This window comes from Arachis hypogaea, chromosome 16 (genome assembly GCF_003086295.3).
Source record: "Arachis hypogaea cultivar Tifrunner chromosome 16, arahy.Tifrunner.gnm2.J5K5, whole genome shotgun sequence".
In the NCBI taxonomy this organism is placed as follows: domain Eukaryota; kingdom Viridiplantae; phylum Streptophyta; class Magnoliopsida; order Fabales; family Fabaceae; genus Arachis; species Arachis hypogaea.
The window spans coordinates 14,918,069-14,935,620 of NC_092051.1; the positions used below are offsets into that span (position 1 = coordinate 14,918,069).

A 17,552-nucleotide genomic window follows, 5' to 3' on the forward strand; every position below is an offset into this window, starting at 1 on the left:
TATGACTTGACCTTGATCTGTTATATTACATTCTTTATCTCTATTACCCTCCTTCAAACTCATGGTGATTTTGGAAATAACCTTGAGTTTGAAATGAAATTTCTCAAAGGTAGGAGCTGATAAGGCCTTAGTGAAAATGTCAGCAACCTGTTCTGTAGAGGGAATGTGAACACTGAACAACCTTCAAGTGATTTTGAATAACCCTCTCATGGACAAAATGCATATCCAAGTCAAAGTGTTTTGTCCTGTTATGAAGAACAGAATTTTCAGCAAGCAACACAGTATTGATGTTGTCACAGAAAAGAGTGGGAGTACAAGAGAGTGGAATGCGAAGTTCCTTCAATAAATTTGGTAGCCAGATGATTTTAGAATCTACTACAGCTAACCCGCGATATTCAGCTTCTGTGCTAGACCGGCTAACTGAAGATTATTTGATACGGAACGTAACCCAGGATAAGATGGAAGATCAAAGAAAGGGACTCCTCTACCTCAATTTGATTTCCTGATGCAACAGTTAAGGGAATCACTCTACCTCACCTGTTCACACCCAAGTTTCTCAAAGAAACTCAAAGAAAATTTCATTCATCAAAAATTAAAAAAATGGCTACCAGGGTTTAGAGGGTTTTTATACCTCTTAAATTTAAATCCCTAACTCATAAGTTCACTAGAATAAAATATGGGCCAAATCATAATTGGGCCTAAAACAAACAAATAACAAAAATAAAATAAACATAGAATAAATTCTAAGAAAGTGATGTCTCTTTTAATTCATCTTGACTAATGAGAGTCTTCAATGCATCTTGTAAAATAGTAAGACGTGTGGCTTTTGATAATCGTTAATCATTGTCTTGCCCAATTCTTGATGCATCTCCTGAACACATGATTTAGCCATGTTTGCAAAACCTTCTTTTATTCTCTTAGTTGTTGCTCTTGTAATTGGACCAATTGGCATATGACAGTTCTCAGTTTGTTCCATAGGGCTCGTATCATTCCCTCCCTCCTGAAAAAGATTCGACCTCGAATCTGCATCACAAGCAAAAGGAGATAGGTCAGAGACATTAAAAGTAGCTGATACATTATACTCACCTGGAAGGTCAATCTTGTAAGCATTGTCATTGACCCTTTCAAGCACTTGAAATGGACCATCACCCCTAGGGTCTAACTTGGATTTTCTTTGAGTAGGAAATCTCTCTTTTCTCAAATGAACCCATACCCAGTCACCAGGTTCAAAGATAAGTTGTCTTCGACCTTTATTCACCCGTTGGGCTATCAACTTATTTTTCTGTTCAAGCGATTCACGTGCTTTCAAGTGCATTGCTTTAACCTTTTCAGCTTTACCTTCTGCATCCAAGCTAACAATATCACTCAAAGGCAAAGGTAATAAGTCCAAAACAGTTAAAGGATTAAAACCATAAACAAGTTCAAAAGGAGAAAACCCAGTAGAAGAATGAGTAGTTCTATTATAAGCAAACTCAATAAAAGGTAAACAATCTTCCCAAGTTTTCAAATTCTTACCAACAACAGCACGTAATAAGGTCCCTAATGTTCTATTTACTACTTCAGTTTGACCATCAGTTTGAGGATGACAAGTAGTAGAGTATAATAATTTTGTGCCTAATTTACCCCATAAAACTTTCCAAAAATGACTCAAAAATTTGACGTCACGATCAGAAACAATAGTTTGGGGAACACCATGCAAACGCACAACCTCTCGAAAGAATAGATCAGCAATATTTGTCGCATCATCAGTTTTATGGCATGCAATAAAATGAGCCATTTTACTAAATCTGTCTACCACAACAAAAATGCTATCTCGACCTTTTCTTGTTCGAGGCAAACCAAGAACAAAATCCATAGAGATATCAACCCACGGATGCATAGGAACAGGTAAAGGGGCATACAAACCATGTGGTAAAGACTTAGATTTAGCCTGTTTACATGCAACACATTTAGCACAAAATTTTTCAACATCTCTACGCATGCGGGGCCAGTAAAAATGTTCAGATAATACATCCAATGTCTTATGCACACCAAAATGACCCATCAAACCCCCATTATGTGATTCAAGAACAAGTAAGTCCCGCATAGAACAAGCAGGCACACAAATTCTATTACCACGAAACAGAAAACCTTCATGTCTATAAAATTTGTTAAATGCACTATGTTCACAAGAGGCATAAATAGCAGAAAAGTCAGAATCAGTGACATACAACTCCTTGAAAAACTCAAAGCCCAATAACTTAGAGGTAAGTGTAGTAATCAAAGCATACCTCCGAGATAAAGCATCAGCAACGACATTATCTTTACCTTGTTTAAAGGCAATAACATAGGGAAATGTTTCAATAAATTCCACCCATTTAGCATGTCTTTTAGCAAGCTTACCTTGTCCTTTTAAGTGCTTCAAAGATTCATGATCCGTGTGAATCACAAACTCCTTAGGTAAGAGGTAGTGTTGCCAAACCTCTAAAGCCCGAACCAAAGCATATAATTCTTTGTCATATGTTGAATATTTACGCTGAGCTAAATTCAACTTTTCACTGAAGAAGGCAATGGCTCGTTTTTCCTGCATTAAAACAGCACCTATACCAATCCCAGAAGCATCACATTCAATTTCAAAGGTTTTATCAAAGTTAGGTAAAACAAGAATAGGAGCAGAACACAAACAGTCTTTTAGGGTATGAAATGCAATGTCTTGTTCCCTTTCCCATTTAAATCCAACATCCTTTTTTATGACCTCTGTGAGAGGCGCAGCAATGGTAGAAAAATTTTTCACAAATCTTCTATAAAACCCAGCTAACCCATGAAAACTTCGTACCTCAGAAGCATTCTTAGGCGTTGGCCATTCACGAATAGCCTTTACCTTTTCCTCATCAACTTCAATTCCACTCGCACTCACAACAAAACCAAGAAATATAACTCGATCAATACAAAAAGTGCACTTTTTAAGATTAGCATATAATTTCTCTTGTCGAAGCACTTCCAAAACAGCTGAAACATGTGACAAGTGGTCATCCAAACAAGTGCTATAAATGAGAATATCATCAAAATAAACAACAACAAATTTACCCAAAAAGTCTCGCAAAACATGGTTCATCAGACGCATAAAAGTACTAGGGGCATTAGTTAACCCAAAAGGCATTACTAACCACTCATATAACCCATGTTTTGTTTTAAATGCAGTTTTCCATTCATCCCCTGGGTTCATTCGAATTTGATGATACCCACTTTTTAAATCAATTTTAGTGAATATACATGCACCATATAACTCATCAAGCATGTCATCTAACCTAGGGATAGGATAACGATACTTTACCGTAATTTTATTGACTGCGCGACAATCGACACACATTCGCCAAGTACCATCCTTCTTTGGAACCAACAAAACTGGTACAGCACATGGACTCATACTCTCCCGGATGTGACCTTTGGCTAATAACTCCTCTACTTGCCTTTGAAGTTCCTTTGTCTCTTCAGGATTACTCCTATAGGCTGGTCTATTAGGAATGCTAGCACCAGGAATAAAATCGATTTGGTGCTCAATCCCACGTAATGGAGGCAAACCACGTGGTACGTCAGTAGGGAAGACATCGGCAAATGCCTGCAACAAAGAGACAAAGCTATTTGGCAAATTTGGGTTAAGGTCAGTGTCAGAGAATAAAGTATCCCTAAATCGAACCATAAACAAAGCTTTCTTGCCTATTAAAGCACTCTTTAAATCTCTCTCTTTTGCAAAGAAACACAATTTGCTCTCAACTTTCTTAATTTTTTTTTGTATTTGTACTACTCTCAGGACATGGACTCTTTTCTTTCTTTTCACTCACCTTTGGGCCTTTTGCTATATTCTTTTCACTCATAGCCTCTTTTCTCTCAGATTTTTCTGTTATCTCACATCCCATGTTCCCCTTGGTATCCTGTTGAAGCTTCAACTGGTCAAGGTAAACCTCCTTAGGTGATAAAGGAGCAAGAGTGATCTTGCGACCATTAAAATCAAAGGAGAATCGATTTGTATAACCATCATGAAATGCGCGACGGTCGAACTGCCAAGGTCGCCCCAATAATAAATGACAAGCTTGCATTGGCACCACATCACACAAGGCCTCATCAACATACTTGCCAACAGAGAATGCAATTGTCACCTGTTTGTCAACCTTGATCTCTCCACTGTCATTCAACCACTGCAACGTATATGGTTTAGGATGTCGAACACATGTCAAACCCAATTTCTCCACCATAAGTGTACTAGCCACATTAGTCCAACTCCCACCATCAATAATTAAACTACACACTTTTTCACCCACCAAACATCTAGTGTGAAAAAGATTGTGGCGTTGCTCTAGACTTTCTTCTTTCACCTGTAAATTCAAAGCACGTCTAACAACAAGAGATTCACCATGGACTGCATACTCAACATCTCCATCAGAACAATCCTCCAAAGATGGCATGCTATTATGATCAGAGTCATCACCACGATCAGAATCAGACACAATATCATCTCCTCTAATAACCATCAATCTCCTATTTGGGCAATCACTAGCATAATGACCCATACCATGACACTTGAAGCATTTAATATCTCGATGTCTAGAAGTAGCAGAAGAAGAGTTAGAATTACCTTTCTTCTTCGTAGCATCAAGCAATGCATTGGATTCAACACCCTTAGTCTTTGTTGTGTCAGCACTACGAGACTCCCACTTTGGATTAGCATGCGATAATCCTCTTGGTGCTCTTCTTTGTTGTTGCCTCTCCACCTTCATTGCCATACTGACCAAATCATCTATCTCCACATAATGATGTAACTCCACCACATCAGCAATTGCTCTATTCAAACCACCCACAAATCGTGCCATAGTAACCTCAGTGTCCTCTTCTATGTTGGCAGTAATCATAAGCATTTCCATTTCCTTATGGTAGTCTTCAACGGACTTGGAGCCTTGAGTCAGTCGATGTAACTTCTGATGCACTTCCCTGTAGTAGTACGAAGGCACAAATCGTTTCTTCATGAGGCGTTTCATAAGATCCCAAGACTCTATAGGGTGATCATCATTCCGCCGTCGTGTCTTCACTAGTTCATCCCACCAAAGCAAGGCATAGTCAGAGAATGCAACTGCTGCCAAACGAACCTTCTTTTCCTCAGAGTAATTATGGCAAGCAAAAATTCTTTCCACCTTACGTTCCCACTCCAAATAAACTTCAGGATCATTTCTCCCTTTGAATGGTGGTATTTGCATCTTGATGGCGTTGATATTGCTATCTTGACTTTTATGTCGAGGTGTTATAACCCCATCAGAGTCATCATCAGAAGGTACATGATTCTGACGCCGATTCCGGAAAGGTCCTTGTTTAGCAATCTTGGATAGTGTCTGTGTCACCTCTTGCTTCCATGCTTCCAATTCAGTCAAGCGATTAGTTAAGTGTTGAATGGCCCTTTGCATCAATTCCATGTCCACTACAGTATCTTCAGAATGAGCTGCCATAACAATGAACCTGTAACAAAAATAGTATAAAAGAACCTCACAAGCACTCACTCCGTGTTTCACTCAAAGATGGACACTCGTGTTTATTCTCAAAATTGGCTTTTACCCTCTATTGAACTTACCACTCTTGCCTTTTACCACTCTTGAATCTCTTTGACTGTTGCACTTTAGAAAGCAAATAAAAATAAAAGATAGAGAAAATCCGACGCAACGATAAGAGGAAAAGATGAATAGAATAATAAAAGGGACAAAGACACAAAAGACAAAAGATCAGAATAATAATAATTAAAAAAAATAAAAATAATAAGAATAAGAATAATAATAATAACGTACGTAATGATTTTTTTTTTTTTTGAGATTGTTGCTTTGTTTTGTTTTTTTGTTTTGTTTTGTTTTTTTTTTTTTTTTTGCTTGAGTGCTACTGTGTAAACTTCAAAGTATGTACTCTCAAGTATGTACTCTTTTTTTTTTTTTTTTTTGATACTCAAGGGAATGACAAAAAGAATAACGATGAACACAGACGGAAAGATAAAGTGACTATGCGTGGTTGGAATTTTTTTTTTTTTTTTTTGGTACTCAAGGGAAGGACAAAAGAATAACGATGAAGGATAAAGTGACTATGCGTGGCTGGATTTTTTTTTTTTTTTTTTTTTTGGTACTCAAGGGAAGGACAAAAAGAATAACGATGAACACAGACGGAAGGATAAAGTTTATGTAGAACACAGAAAGGATGAACGTAGACTAATGAAAATTAATCTAATACCTGAAATCTGATACCAAATGATACGGAACGTAACCCAGGATAAGATGGAAGATCAAAGAAAGGGACTCCTCTACCTCAATTTGATTTCCTGATGCAACAGTTAAGGGAATCACTCTACCTCACCTGTTCACACCCAAGTTTCTCAAAGAAACTCAAAGAAAATTTCATTCATCAAAAATTAAAAAAATGGCTACCAGGGTTTAGAGGGTTTTTATACCTCTTAAATTTAAATCCCTAACTCATAAGTTCACTAGAATAAAATATGGGCCAAATCATAATTGGGCCTAAAACAAACAAATAACAAAAATAAAATAAACATAGAATAAATTCTAAGAAAGTGATGTCTCTTTTAATTCATCTTGACTAATGAGAGTCTTCAATGCATCTTGTAAAATAGTAAGACGTGTGGCTTTTGATAATCGTTAATCATTGTCTTGCCCAATTCTTGATGCATCTCCTGAACACATGATTTAGCCATGTTTGCAAAACCTTCTTTTATTCTCTTAGTTGTTGCTCTTGTAATTGGACCAATTGGCATATGACAGTTCTCAGTTTGTTCCATAGGGCTCGTATCATTATTTCTTACTTGACCATGAAACAAGATTCGATCCCAAATAGATTCCATATCCACAAGTAGATCTTCGATCATCAATATTAGACCCCCAATTGGAATCTGTAAAACCAAATAGCCTTAAATCAGTAGAAGCATGAAACAATAGTCCTTGATCAATAGTGCCAGCCAAGTATCGCAAAATCCTCTTTACACATTTCCAATGTGTGAGAAACGGTTGTTGCATATACTGACTAACCTTATTTACTGAAAAGGAGATCTCAAGCCTAGTAAGAATTGCATATTGCAATGATCCTACTACAGACCTATATAGATATGGATTATCAAATTCATCATCTCCCTGATTTGTGAGTTTTAAATTTGTGACCATAGGAGTAGGAACTCCTTTGGAGTTTAGCATGTTAGCCTTTTCTAACAGTGAGTGTATATATTTTGATAGAGACAAATGGAAAGAATTTGAGGATAATTTAGTAGCTTCTATCCCAAAGAAGTAGCTAAATTCTTCAAGATCCTTTAAAGAGAAGTCATTGTTCAATTGAGTAATGGTGGTTTGAATGACTCTGTTATTATTACGTGTAATAAGAAGATCATCAACATAAACTAAAATGTAAAGAATAATATCACCAGAGGATTTAACAAATAAGGAAGGATCTGATCTTGTTCTATAGAAACCAAAAAAAGCAAGAGTTGAGGCCAATTTCAGAAACCAAACTCGAGGAGCTTGTTTAAGGCCATAAATAGATTTATTTAACTTACATACATATGATGAATTACCTTGCTGGAAGCCTGGTAGTTAAGACATGTAGACAAGTTCCTTAAGATCCTCATTCAAAAAAAGCATTATTGAAATCTAGCTGTCTGATTGTCCAATGAAAGCTCAGGGCCAAAGAAAGCACCACCCGAATTGTAGAGGGTTTGATCACAGGAGCAAATGTTTGATCATAATCGATTCCTTTTATTTAATGATTGCCTTTGGCCACCAAACGAGCCTTATACTTCATGATTTGGCCATTGGGATGTCTTTTAATGGCAAAAATCCAAGTATCCAACAGTAGCCAATAACCTCATCAATGAAAGAGTTTTCAATGAAACAAAGAGACCAAATGAATTATTGATCTATCATTGAGTAATTGGATGTCTGTACATTAGATGAAGCAACTCTATTATATAAAGCAAGCTACCACAATTCAGTTGAAACAGAAAATAGAATAACAGAATTGAAAATAAGTTAGACTTGACTATCACTTAACAATTATGACTTAATCTTGATCTGTTATATTACATTCTTTATCTCTATTAGATACATTCACCCTTCTGGCAATGGGCGTGGGCCTCCATTAACAAAATTGCACATGTGTAATGTTTTAGGTCCAACATGGCACTATTACTATGAGTCACGCTGCCATGTAAGATAAAATCCTTTTAAAATTAAATTAATTAAACCTAAATCCTCTAACTCCAAAAATTGCATAAATTCCTTGAACCCTAACAAAGAACAAAGAACATGGGTTCACTTAGGATTTCTCCACAACCAAACAAAAGCCTCTCCTCTTCAATCTCAAGTTCTCCTAGTTCTCTCTCTTTCTCTGTCATTTCTCCAACACTACCTACAAGTTTGTCAATCCTTAAAACCTGTAAATCCAAAAATTTTCCTCTTCTTTCAGCACACTCAATCTCACTTCACTCCCTCCTCTCACCTCTCAGAAGTGGCCCATCATCGCCGTCCATCATTTGTGCCGCTAGGCCGGAGCCGGACGGTTCGTCGCTAGCGCTCATCCTCTTGTCTTCCTCGATGTTCCTCAATAGCCTCCTTCATCATGATTCATCACTGCTCGTTGCCTCGCCGCCTTGTCCATCGTAGTCACGTCGCCTCACTGCCTCAGTTCTGTCGGTTTCCTGCTTTCTATTCTCATTAGGTTCGCGTTCGCATTCTGGCAGCTCATGGTTCCTCATTCTCGCGTAGGCTTTTACAGTTCTAGCATTATGTTTCTACAGTTCTACTTTTGCATATCTGCTTCTACTTCTACGATTAGAAAATTATTGTTAGATATTAAATTTTTTTTTGTTATTTTAAATTTTTGTTCTAGTTGATTGTTTTTCTTGCTTTTGTTTTAAATTTTAGCTCTAGTTTATGATGCACGGATACTAACACGGATATGAGACACGACACGATATGGGACATGCCGACACACAAATTTTAAAATCTTATAAGATATGGGAACACACACATATATAAAATATGATGTATTTTTTAAAAAAAATAGTAATGATACTTTGATATTTATTAATATTAAAATATAAATTAATTTTTTAATGATTTTTAATATCTCATTTTAATTATACAAAGTATTTAAAATATTTTTTTAGTTTTAATAAATAATAATAATAATATATACTATTTCTAAATTTATTTCAATAATACATACTAAAAATAAGGTTGGACACGCTAACACGTGATAGCATTTAGATGTGTCCAAGCGTGTCGGAGAAATTTTTTTTCTTTTTTATTAAAACATAGTTGGACACGCGTGTCGAACGAGTGTCGATGAGTGTCGTGTCCAAAATGTGTTCAACATGCAGACATGACAACTCAGCAAAGTGTCCGTACTTCATGGGTTCTAGTTGATTAAATTTGATACTATTGCTAGGTCTTAAATTTTTCTTTCAAATTCTGGCTGGTTAATTAATTTTTCAAAACTTTTTCTCTTCCTGAAACGAAGTCATGTTCTTTGTTCTTTGTTAGGGTTGTAGAAATTTTTATAATTTCTGAAATAAAAAGATAGAGGGTTAGATTAATTTCACTTAATAAATTAATTTTAAAAAATAATTATCTTACGTGGCAACAAATTGCCACATCACTCATAATAATAATTCCATCATGGACTCAAAATGTTATACATGTGCAGTAAAACAAACAGAGACATACGTTTATTGTTGGAAGAAGAAATGTTTCTATCGAAACAAATAAATAGTGTGTACGCATGACTCATTAAATAATTTGGGTGTAAATGTGATTGTTGGTACAAATTTCGACTTATAGATAAATTCAATTACAATTCATCAAAGTTGAGGAAAAGATCGATAGATCAGACCTTTGGCTATAGAAAAAAAACACTTTCGACTACGATAAAGGATGATAGTCAAAGTCAAGGGCTGTATGATGAAAAATGAGCTAAAACCGTAGAGACCATGTGGTTAAATACAAGCATGATGAAAAATATGAGATTGAAAAGCAAGGCAAGACAGAACGTGAGAGTGTCCACTATAAAAATTTTTCAGAGTCAAAACAAGATCGTGGTTTGAAAAAAAGGAGGAACTACCAGGAGCAGGTCCTCCCTTAAGGTCTTAAAAAGGGGGGGGAGGACTTCAATAAAAAAAAACACTAGATTATCATGCAAATTCTGTAAAATTTCTCAGTCTCAATGATGTAACCAAAGATTATGGAGTATAAGTACATATGAGTGTTAGGAGCTCATTTTATTTTATTATTTTTTGTTTTTCTTTCGTTTAATTTTTTTGTTTTAAATATTTCATTGTTATTCTGTTTTCTTTTAATTTCCATTTCACTTTTACATTTTCATTTATTCAAAGTTTTCTTTTATTTATTTCACACACTTTCATTTTATTTGTTACAATTTGTCATTAATAGTTCGACGTAATTCGTTTCAATACGAATACTAAATACTTTCTAAGTCGGGCTCATTATTTTCAGAAGAGTCGTATCTGCTCTCTAAATTGAAATCTTGATACAAGTTCGATTCAATATTTTATTAAGATTATTAAAAATTGAGTGAATCAGTGACTATTGTGTGAATTTTTAAGTGTACTTTTTTGTCCATTGTTTCTAAATAAAATAAACATTTGTAATGTGTTGCGAGTAATGTTTATAAATTTTTTCCCTCGTGTGCAAACTCTTTTCTCTTTTTCTTCATTTGCAAGATATAGCCTGTTATTTATTATTGGATAATAATAATAATAATATAAAGTAAACACGGGTCCATAAGACATGCATCTATCGCGACGGTGCTGAACATGGTAGGTATCTGCAACTTGGCTCATCTTTTTTCTCTGTCCACTCATCCGTAGGAGTCGCTAAATGTCCACGTCCTCCAACTCAATCAGCAATATATCGGCAATATTACTCTATTCGAATAATCAATTGCGTAAGGAATTATTCTTCTACGACCTTATTGCATTATAATAATAGTAATAATTTCTCCTGTTTCGTCGTTTGGCATGTGTCAAAAACGTGTTTTTTCTTTCGTTTCTTCGAACTATTAAACTAAGCAATTCAATTTGAATTGGACCTGTCCACTATTAAAACGGTAGCTTACTCTTGAATTAAGCACACTACACATATTATACACGAAATCAAGAATTTTGTTGTATTTATTTATATGTGATTAAGTTTAATAATAAAAGTGAACGCTTGTTTTACTCGATGGGGTGAGGAAACAACAGGGGGCCTAACTCCATAACAAAACAAATACTAAATTAATCAATTGGTCCCAGTAATCATCGAACACAGCATTTAAAATACGTAGCACCCCATATATCCCACACGTGGCCTCTGCCCTGTAAAGTCTGCAGCTGATATTACCAAGAGGAGTTATGCCCTACAGTCATTCTAAGTTCATAGTCAAAACCGTTTTTAAAAAATATTTTGATTTTTATTTTTATTTCTAAAAAATAAATTTAATCAAAATTATTTTCAAAAGATTTAAAATTAATCACGTTAATTCTTTTGTCCATTTTGTCACTAACGACGTTAAATTTATTGACGTAGCAATTAACTTGATAATCCAACCCAAACTAAATCCAGATCATACCCGCTTTCAATCCAACCCAAATTTAAACCCAACCAAAAACAGCGTTCCTTCTTCCCACATTCAATAGTTTTTTCATCTTCTACCTGAAGCTCCACCACGCCACTTTGCAAGGTGTTCCACGTCGCCATCAGTCTCTGTATGTTCTTCTACTACAATGCTGTCGGTCCTTGTCCGCAGTTCTTCTCTTTGTTCCAATCCCAAAATTTCTTTTCTCCTCCTCTTCCCTCCCTTTCTATTATTCTTTTTGCCACCAACACTAAAACCCTTCTTTTCTATTGAAGTTCGCTTGATGTTACTGTTCATTTCTTGGTTTAATTGAGGTTCATTTGGATCTAAAAATGAATTCGATGTATTTTTTTTAATGATTGAGTCTTTTTAACTACTTCTTCAAATTTGAACTAATTTTGGTTTATTTGTGTGCTAATTGAAGTTCACTTGATGCTACTGATAAGTATTGACCAATTTTTTTAGCAAAGAAGAATGAAATTATTCATTATCATTTTATTTAATTGTATTAGATTCCACTCTATTCCATTCAATTAGTTCAGTTTTAAACAAGCAGTCAAAAAGACTCAATCATCAATAAAAACACATTGAATTTATTTGTGGATCCAAATGAACATCAAATAAACTAAGAAATGAATCGAAATTACTTAAGAAATAAAAAACTTGGTTAATACTTAACAGCAGCATCAAGTGAATCTCAATTAACATACAAATGAACCGAAATTAGTTCAATTTTGAACAAGTAGTCAAAAAGGCTCAATCATCAACAAAAACACATCCAATTCATTCCTATATCCGAATGAACCTCAATTAAACTAAGAAATGAACCGAAATTACCTAAGGAATAAAAAATTTGGTCAATACTTATCAGCAGTATTATGTGAACCTCAGTTCAATTTTGAACAAGTAGTTAAAAAGACTCAATCATCAACAAAAATACATTCAATTCATTCTTGGATCCAAATGAACTTCAACTAAACTAAAAAATGAATCGAAATTACTTAAGAAATAAAAAATTTGGTCAATACTTATTAGCAGCATCATGTGAACCTCAATTAACACACAAATGAACCAAAACTAGTTCAGTTTTGAACAAACAGTCAAAAAGACTCAATCATCAACAAAAAACGTATCGAATTCATTTTTGGATCCAAATGAACATCAATTAAAAGGAGAAAAAGAAAAAACACAGTAACAACAGCGATAAAAGAACGATGATTGAGAGAAAATACGTGAAGAAGAATTAGAAACGCGAAGAAGAAGAATGAAGAACACGAAGAAGAAGAATGTGAAGACGAAAAAGGAGGAATGCAAAAAAGAAGAAAAAGAAACGCAAAAAGTTTGCATTAGTGAAGTGTAATAAAAGTGATTTTTATTAAGTTTGTGCCAATTTAGTTGGACTTCGTTATCAAAAAGACTTAAATGTGTAATTCGACTGCAAAAATAATATCGTATCACTTAAAAAAAATATTTCAATAAATACAATGACTTCTATTATTTTTAAACCATTTAAATATCAAAATTAAAACAATAAAATTTTAGAGAATTTATATGACTTTTAATTATTCATATTAGCCTTCTATCAAACGTTTATGCGTCAAAAATTATTTAAGAATTTAAATAAGTCAGATTTATAAAATTTAAAAATAAAATAAAAATAATTAAATTTTAGTATTAAATTAAAACTCACGTACAAATTTAAAAACCAGATTCACTATTACTTGGGGATTAAAATGAAAGTGAGGCACCATAACAAACTAGAAAAGGAAAATAAAATTTGATTCGGTTACGCTACAGTATTAAGTATTTAAGTTAATTTACGCAGTTCCCGTTTCAATGAATTATTATTATTTGGGCAATGCCGTTGCAGACCACTGTGGCGAGGTTCGCGAGCACACCCAACCTCACGCTATCATTACCACAATCGAAATTCGAAAACCCTAAATGCTCCATTTCTCCTTAATCTCCATCCCCTATCTTCAATAACACGTTTCGATTTCATGTCTGCTCCCGCTGATGAGATATCCAATCTCGTTAATGGTAGTGTTGCCGATGACGATGAAGACGACGACGACGACGACGAAGGAGAACGCAGCGCTGCTGCACCTATTGGAAGCAAAGCAAGAAGAAGAAGAGGTGGATTTGGGAAGGCAAAAGAGATGGCGATGCATCAATTCACGAAAGCCAAGACTCAATTGCGCAGAGTCAGAAGCAGGAGGGCTCTGCTTCAATCATCGTCATCGTCAACGTCTTCTGCGAATGCAAGTAGAAGAGGCTTTTCCGGTAAGGAAACTAGTGTTAGAGGCACCGATGATTATTATAACGGAAGTAAATGCAAGTTTTGTTTTTCGCGTCCGAGAGTGTTGGAATCCCCTGAAGAAGGTGGATCTTCTGTCACCAGTGATCCCAATGACCCGAAATTCATCAATGCAATGTTGAGGCTCTTGATAGAGAAGAATGATTTTCATTCCAAAGAATGCAATCCACACATGGATTGACACTTGAAAGGTTCAGTTCCTTTCTGAACCTAAACATTGATCGTTGATGCTGCTGTTATTGTTGTTGTGATCTCTGAGTTTGTTGTATCAATTATTTGATATTTAATTTGCTGTGTTGTGGTGCCCTGCTATGCAAAAATGGTTGAAATCAAAGGAATTTGGTTCCTACACTTTTGGATGATGAATGGATTTGGATGGAAAGGTTTAGAGCAGTGTGGTCCAAGAAGTTGTGGGCATCACAAGGCACTTGCCGCCATCATTCGGTGGTTACAGATTGAAGATTAATTTAGAACAGGTGAGTGTACATTGGGAACGAAAAGATTTACTTATATAGATAAAAGAGGTTGCTTGATAAATTGCTGGTAACTAGATTCTTTGAGATTCTGGAAGCTTGTGCTTTTCCTCAAAAAGAGAGATGGTGCTGTACATAGTCATAGTAATACTGAATTTTGAACCCAGTCATTTTTAATTATGTCTTTTTAGCTCTTAGGTCTCCTTCATTGGTTTCATGTACTGTGGAAAAATATTCAACATGTCAAATTAAACACTGGCTTTAGTTCGTCTCATTAGTTTGATTTTGACCAGAAGTCATCCTGTTTTGCAAAACTGCATGTATTTGTTATATAATCAATTGCTTTTCTTGCAATTTCTAATCACTTTTTAGTTCTTAGTGTATCAGTTTTGTATTTCATCTTATGATAGATTGTCTACCTTTAAAGCAGCAGCTCTTATGTCACTTTTCATCGAGCAGGATAGAAAGTAGAAACCCTTTCATTTTCATTGTGTAGCGGCTACATTATTGAATCATGTATCAACCATTATTAAATTGAATTGAATTTTCAATGGAGTGTACATTGCATCTACTAGTATATGATGGATAAGCTGGCAGTTTCCCATACTAAAATGATAAACATAAAATAGATTTAGGTCTTCTAAAGTGAACATATTGCTAAAGTGAGAAAATGGTGTCTTAAGTGTTAACGATCATTTGATCATTTAATAGGTCCCACATAAAGTTACTGATCGAAGAATGGTTAGGCCCTTGCTTAATCACATAACATGCTCACTTTAAAAGGAGCCACGTCCCAATAAACATCTCTCTTGTCACTTGCATCAGTTGCATGTTGAACAGTTATTGTTATAGTCTAGCAAGTAGCAGAGATTATCTTATTGATTTTAAACTTGATAGTGGCGACCATTTAATTGTACATCTTGGTCCTGCTTTAGACGTATGTTTCTTGACTTATTGCATTCTTTCAAGTGAATTTTATGGCTTAACCCAGATGTGCCCATGCTTCTCTCTTTATGATGTATGTCTTGGTCAATGAAGACATTATATTTCTCTTCTAAGTTCTTCAAACTTAAGCATTAATGTGATAAGCTTGCTTCATTTCCCATTCTTCCAGTGTTGGGCCAGGTTGCTTTTGCTGCATCTGCACTGTCCCCTTCTGTACTCTGTTCTGATAACTTTTGTCCGTGCTTTTGTTTGGATGAGACAGAAAAGTATCTGGGTTTCTATTAGAGAACTCTAAAACCATGGTTGCTAAATTTTCAATTAGAATACCAATCATGCTATTATTAAGTACTTTTAGGTGCTTTTGGAATAAGGTGGTTTCTTATTTTGCAACAATGGGCGTGTTAAGGTGTGTGGTAAGTAGAGATAACAATTAGCTTGGTTCCTCGGTTCTTACTTTTTACTCGATGAGCTTAATTTTTCAATTAATAAAATTAATCCCATAATTTTACATTGTCAATCAAGTTAGTTCTTCTTTAGTTTATCAATCAGGCGTTAATGTGGAACGTCAAATGGGGGATCAATGTGATTGTTATCCCAACACGACATTAAAATTTAATAGTACAGAGTATTCTTCAAATTAGTTGCTAAATAGATATAATAAATTAATAATCAAATCGGTATCCTAGTTTTTATCTATATTAAAGTATTGTTTTTGTCCTAACGTTTAAATCGTCCTATTTGTATCCCTAACATTTGTAAAAGTGATTCAATGTTATCCTGCCGTCAATTACACATCATGAGAGCTTTAGTTTGAGTTTTAAAAATCTCTTCTTGAAGTTAGAATACAAATGTCTAGGATAGGGATAGGATCAATGATCTACTCCGAAAAATAGCTCATAAAATGTTGAAACTAATTTTTACAACATCTACATAATTCACTTTTCTAGGGACATAATTGAATCTAAACACTAATAGTGGGTATAATATTAAAATCGAACACATCCAAGTGAGACCTAATTGAGAATAAATACATCTAAGTGAGAATAATTGAAAAATATAATTTGATTTGTTAGTATAATTGATAGTAGGATAACATTAAATCACTTTTATAAACGTTAATGATACAAATAAGACGATTTAAACATCAGGGACAAAAACGATAATTTACTCTTTTATCTATAATCAAATTGATCCATTGCTTGAGGGATCAGTTTAATTGAAACCCTTTTGTGCCAGCTTACCTAATGACATACCACGTGACAGCCAACATTCGTTGCAAGCTTTTTGTTAAAGTCGTTTATTGGTTAACTGAGAAGAGAGTAATTTGGTTGACAATTTAAAATTAAATAATTAATTTGATCAATTTAAAAATTGAGTGAACATTGATCATCACAAAAAAGCTGAGAAACTAATTTGATTTCGGTATCTTAACTTTCTTCTACATGTAAATATAATTTACTCTTGACAAATATTTTCTCTACACGAATACATGTATATATGATCTCTTCTTAATATGATTCAAAATTTCAAACGATAATTTTGTTAATGAATATTAGGTATTTGTCTCTAAAAATGATATATACACACAAAAATTCAGTAACTAAATCAACCATTATATATATATTATTTAACTCATTTAAAATATATAATTTGTATTTTAATATGCATCCTATACACACAACTAATTTGATAGTTCATTTTTTGTGTATGTTTGTCAACATTACAAAAATGGTAGTATTCATAAAAAAAAAATTAAAAGTTTAATTTATCAATCTATTGAAAAGTTAAAAATTTGTACTTTTGTAACTTTAACAAGTACTTACACCCACAAGCCACAAGAAAACAGCCGATTCTTCATAAATTTTGTAATTGATTTGTGTGAGACATGCATATGAGTCTAAACGATGTGATGAGTTCATCTATCATATATGCTTTCTTTTGCGAAGAAAATCAGCCATGAAATACCATGAGTTTGATTCTCAGGAAATATGTGACGGTGTTTTGACAAATAGATAAAGAAAAAATGGTATCCTTTGCCCAGCCTTTATTCCGAAAAAACTTTTAGCTTTGGTTGCAAACAGGAATCCCAAAAGTAAAAGCTTTATATTCCAATTTCCAATAGATGATTCAAACCCAAAAGAATATCTGGATGCTCTAAGTAGATAATTACGAAC

The 17,552-nt window shown here is 34.3% G+C and overlaps 2 protein-coding genes across 2 annotated transcripts; one reads left to right on the forward strand and one right to left on the reverse strand.

The window, feature by feature from the left end:
* Positions 1 to 139: 139 nt before the first annotated feature.
* Positions 140 to 8,584, reverse strand: LOC140180011 (uncharacterized). The gene is made up of 11 exons (XM_072220393.1): positions 8,506 to 8,584; positions 8,341 to 8,415; positions 6,824 to 7,408; positions 6,238 to 6,325; positions 4,026 to 5,484; positions 3,346 to 3,598; positions 2,271 to 2,916; positions 1,366 to 2,138; positions 1,087 to 1,212; positions 853 to 1,023; positions 140 to 420 (listed from the first exon to the last, which is right to left on the reverse strand). The coding sequence occupies exons 1-11, from the start codon at positions 8,582 to 8,584 to the stop codon at positions 140 to 142; spliced, it is 4,536 nt and encodes a 1,511-aa protein (XP_072076494.1).
* A 4,769-nt stretch (positions 8,585 to 13,353) lies between these two features.
* On the forward strand, positions 13,354 to 14,794 carry LOC112758301 (uncharacterized). Its single transcript, XM_025806927.3, has one exon. It carries the CDS (start codon positions 13,644 to 13,646, stop codon positions 14,139 to 14,141), a length of 498 nt encoding a protein of 165 aa, XP_025662712.1. The 5' UTR covers positions 13,354 to 13,643; the 3' UTR covers positions 14,142 to 14,794.
* The last annotated feature ends 2,758 nt before the right edge of the window (positions 14,795 to 17,552 follow it).